The sequence below is a fragment of the Vicia villosa genome, linkage group LG2, assembly GCF_029867415.1.
Source record: "Vicia villosa cultivar HV-30 ecotype Madison, WI linkage group LG2, Vvil1.0, whole genome shotgun sequence".
NCBI classification, from domain to species: domain Eukaryota; kingdom Viridiplantae; phylum Streptophyta; class Magnoliopsida; order Fabales; family Fabaceae; genus Vicia; species Vicia villosa.
In genome coordinates this window covers 74,573,330-74,578,524 of record NC_081181.1, presented here as the reverse complement: position 1 = coordinate 74,578,524, position 5,195 = coordinate 74,573,330, and the positions used below count along the sequence as shown (strand labels likewise).

The following is a 5,195-nucleotide window of genomic DNA, read 5'->3' as shown; positions in this document are numbered from 1 at the left end:
AATTCCTACCATAAACTATCAAATCGATCACGATGAAAAATTTCAACGTTTTTATATGGGAGTTAAACCGTGGAACATGAAGTCTTGTAATTTGCCAAGCTAATTAGACTATGTTACTGGGAAATTCGTTGAATGTTGAACTCTACAAGTCAAACACGTACTCCATAGCTACTATTAACTACCACGTACGTACGTCACATGGACACAATTCCACGTAAGTCATATCACGCAAAGATTCAAACACAAACATATCACAGAGACTTGTTCTCAAGAAATCAGAATATGCATTTACTGCTAGCAATATGCATTACAAAATGCCTGCTGCAAGCTAAAAAACAGTTAAGATAACTCATAGCACACAAACATACAAATACAAACATATTACTTGGTACACAATTAAATCTCATTAATCATCCAACATAATTGTTGTATTGATTCTAAATCTAATAAGTTAAATTAAACAAAAATAACCCATAAAATAAGTGTTTGATCCACTACATCTAATAACAAGTTAAAAAATGCAGTAATATGATAAATCATCACACTTATTCTTCAATGTCTTCTAGAACTTCATCTTGGTATTCAACATTTGAACCATCTTGAGTTTGGAGAATACACTTGCTCTGTCTCATTAAAGGGCATGATTTTCGGTTGTGACCCTCTCTCTTGCAAACACCACATTTATGTGCCTGCCTTAAAATTTCTTTCTCTTTACCTCGTGCCATAGAGGATGAAGCACCACATCTCTTTGTCCTCACTTTAGACGGGTTTCTTAGAGAGCCTTCTAGTAATGTCTCAATTTGTGTTTGTGCCTTTGCATGTGGCATATCAGGACTTGTATTTAATGCCTCTAACATTTGAGTTTGTGAAAACACTAAGTTAATTGTGTTGCGAACATATTGTGGCTTGCCACAAAATACAGCTGCATGAGCCATCTTTTTGCAATGCTTAACTATTCATACATATTGACTGATCAATGTTGGATCCCGTGTTGATGACTTGTTTTCATTTGAATAAATAGAGTCATTGGCTTTCTTTGTCCATCTACTCATCACTAAACATTCTGGAATTACCAAAATGTCTAGATAAACTAAAACACATATAATATGCTCACAAGGAACACCAAGTGATTCCATCCTCTTACATGAACACTTGAATTCCATTCTTGAAGAGAAGAATGACACTTTCCATTCTAAACCTTGTCTCTAATACTTGCAAATTGTATATGTGTAATCAAATGTTGTTTGTGCACAATGTGTGACCCTGCAAGTGCACGCCCTTTGAAGCAGAGGTCACAAAAAAAGAATATCTCCCTTGTGTATATATCTGCAATGGATTTCTCTAGATCTTGCAATTGTGTTTGAAAAATAGGTTCACCTTATGATGATGAAAAATCTGCCTCAACTTCTTTGTACCTCGTATAACTCATGGCACAAAAGAAATGTTGTAAAAACTCTAGTAAATTATTCTCATAGTTAACATACCTTCCAAAAAAGGAGTGCAAGCCTTCACATCGAGAGGTCGTCATAAACCCAACAAAGAAATTGCCTCTTATGTGAGATGCAGCCCACATATTGTGTTTTCCATACATGTCTAAAACCCATGTTTTTCCTTGCAAACCGAACTCTGCTATCAAATTTTCCCACTTCTGTTCAAACTCATCAATCTCATAATATCCCAACATACACTGTTTGAACTTAGGAATAAACCGAGTATTGCTAATGTTAGTAGCCGCATTGCATAATAGGTGCCACACACATAACCTATGGTGGGAATTTGGAAGAACTCTTTTAATAGCATTTATCATAGCCTTATCTCCATCAGTTATAACCGACGTCAAAGCTTTACCTCTCATTGCTTCAACTAACATTACCAATAGCCACACATATGTTTCTTCTTTTTCATTTCCAGCTATGGAACTTGCAAACACAATACTTTGATTGTGGTGATTTACTCTTGAAAACACCACTAGTGGACACAAGTACATGTTCTTTATATATGTTGCATCAAATGCAAGTACATCCCAAAATACTTCATAGTCCTTATGACACACGCCATTACACCAAAATAAATGTTGCAATCTTCCATTCTCGTCAATACTATGTCTCCAAAACAACATTTCATCACTACAAGACATGGTTGCAAGAAACTCAAGTGCAGCTCCTGCATCTGAAAAATCACTTCTCTTATCTTTAGCGACTTCATTGTACACGTCACGTTGGCGGAATCCAACCTTATCATATCCACCAGCTTGATGAGCAAACAACCTAAACATGTGTGTAGTCCTAATGCCAACCTTTCTCATATTGTCCATCTGAAATTTGTCATAATCTGTTATCTTTCTGTGAGCTGGTAACATCCCCAAATATTTTTCATCAACCAAAGTATGATTGTGACAATCATTCAAATACTTAATGTACCACCTTCCAATAGTTATTTCAATATGAACTCGACAATTCACTTCACAACCACATCTCGTCTGAGCCTTGGGTTCTCGCTTTCGACTACTGCTTCCAACTTTTTCTTCCCTGTAGACTTGCCTATAACACAAAAATGTTTGTTGTGTTGCTTCACCATTTTTATTCCTCAATATCTTGCTTTTTCTTGCTGCAAAACCACGTATACCAGCATACCAATTGTAAAACATAAATGCCACCTCCACATTTAGAAAATGATATTTCATCACATCTTTAATGCTCATATTTTTTAAATTGATTTTCCAAATGTCTTCCACGCCGTTAACATCAAAATCAATATTGAAATCAGCTCCGGATAATTCATCTTCTAAATCCTCTTCAATTTCGTTGCTCACACTTTTATCAGACAAATCATTATTCTCCACTTCCTAAAAATTTATCAAATAGAAAATAATTTATCTTCTAGAGTTACAAAACATTGCAAATGATCAAGGAGAAAAAACATTCGTATTAAATATAAGAAATAAATATGTACCTCGGCGGTAGGATTTGCACCAGAACTTTTCGAAGTCAGTCCTAAATGTGATTTCAATACTTCCATTCCTTCAATTTCTTCCATAATCCTATTACACAATAAAACTTTACCATAAATTAATATTAAAAAAAAATTAAAAATGAAGAACAACAACAGTATAATCTTTAAAATTAGATGGGTTAATAGAATTTTTGAATGGATAAGAAATAACAATGTTCATGATAACCTAACAGAGTGAAAAAAGGAATTGTCTTAACATTTTAATTTTAGAGAAACATTAAGAATATAATAGAGAAACATATCGTTGATTTCAAGAATTCTAATTTGATTATAAGTTGTTGTCGTCGCCGTCAGCCTGCTTCCTTCTCCGCTTCTTTAAAATATCAGGTTTTGCTTCTGAGAATGTGAATTAGAAGTGGATTTAGTTACAGTGGTGAGGGTGAGCTCAGAAAGAATACATCCATGTGATATTTATTTTAACATTTTTTCTTTGATAATTTTTTTTTTATGTTTTAAAGTTTTATTTATTAATTATTTATTAATTTTTTATAAAATTTATATTTTATAATTTATAAATATAATATGAATTTGGATCAATATTTAATTATATATATTTTTTGGGTGTTTTTGTAAAAAGAGTCAAGTAATTAAAAAAAATATTAGACTTTTATTTAAATTGACAAAAACTTGTTTAACTTATTATAGCAAGTCATTTTTAGTTCACCATGGTAGACCAATTAATTTCATTCACCATGTTAACCTTCACTATATATATATATATATATATATATATATATATATATATATATATATATATATATATATATATATATATATATATATATATATATATATATATATATATATATATATATATATATATATATATATATATATATATATATATATATATATATCCTACATGAGATTTAAATTAAAAGTATTTATTAGCCATTTTGTTTATCTATATAAAGTTTTATGGCTATGACGATCTATTACAAAAATGGTTAGAATATATAAATATTAAAAATATTGGATTGATAATTGTTTTATTGGTTTATTTTTTTAATAAATTTTTATTTTTATCTCTAATGTGATATTGTTACCCAAAAGTATTTTAATTAATGTACAATCAAAATGTAAGAATATATTTTCTACTTCAAAATGACACTACAACGCGCAAGGCTTTTAAAAGCGCTTTTTTTGGCCTTTAACAGCGCTTTAAAGCGCTGCCAAAGCCAGCGCTGGCATAGGCTACGAAAGCGCTTTTAAAAGCGCTCTGGTAGGCCCCCCTATAAGAGCGCTTTTCTGGAAAAAGCGCTCTTGTAGGCCCCCCTTTAAGAGCGCTTTTCAAGAAAAAGCGCTCTGGTAGGCACCCCTATAAGAGCGCTTTTTTCAAAAGCGCTTTCGTATGTTGCGTTTTTTTTTTTTATGCTTTTTATTATTTCTAAACCTGCACTTTTGGCAGCAATATTTTAGAACCTGTAATTTACTATTTTTTGGCAGTATTTTTTCATGAACCTATAATTTATCATTTCAAATCGATAAATACCATTATAATCGATATCGATTATATACAAAAAAGTATTATATTATATACCATTAATGTAAATCAAAATACATATATACATATTTATAAACCAAAACAACTAAACCAATTCACATATTTCTAAACCAAAACAACTAAATGGGAAACAACTTCCGAGTTCTTATGCAACCAATGTACGCTTCCTGTATTATCTGGAGCTATGTTGTATTGATGCTTTAGTGGAGAACCAGTAGTCACCTGAGCTATGTTGTATTGTGTCACAGAATATGAATCAAATAACTGTACCCCGAACGATCCTGCCACAGAAGACTTAGCTTCGGGGTACATTACTTGATTCTTATTCTGTGGAACATAATCGGCAGGGGCACATTGTATTCTATCCTTTACCAGTCCATCCACTGTTTGAAGCTCAACCTACAATAGAAAAACGTGATTATTTACACAATATTCACATTCTCAATATTTTCTCTATCAACCAAAAATTTCCTCATCTCCGAACAAAAGACAAAATAGTTAATAAAAATAGTGCTATACCAGAACAGAAACCAATTTATAAGAAATCAATTAACAACCACATGCACATAAAAATAGTTTTTGATAAAAGAACAAGTCAATTGAGCCAACAACCAAAAACCCTAAAAAAAATCAGCCGTAGAGCCGTAGAGCCAACAACCAAAAACCCTAAAAAAAATTC

General features: G+C 31.8%; 1 protein-coding gene across 1 annotated transcript; it reads right to left on the bottom strand.

Moving 5' to 3' along the window:
* Positions 1–1,378: 1,378 nt before the first annotated feature.
* LOC131649384 (protein FAR1-RELATED SEQUENCE 5-like) lies at positions 1,379–3,036 on the bottom strand. The gene is made up of 2 exons (XM_058919149.1): positions 2,953–3,036; positions 1,379–2,845 (listed from the first exon to the last, which is right to left on the bottom strand). Exons 1-2 carry the CDS (start codon positions 3,034–3,036, stop codon positions 1,379–1,381), a joined length of 1,551 nt encoding a protein of 516 aa, XP_058775132.1.
* Positions 3,037–5,195: the final 2,159 nt, after the last annotated feature.

Bases quoted from the DNA above. Each gene is read 5' to 3' on its own strand.
- LOC131649384 (XM_058919149.1), bottom strand. From the start codon at position 3,036: ATGGAAGAAATTGAAGGAATGGAAGTATTGAAATCACATTTAGGACTG. The intron at 2,846-2,952 runs GTACATATTTAT...ATAAATTTTTAG, and splicing joins GTGCAAATCCTACCGCCGAG to GAAGTGGAGAATAATGATTT.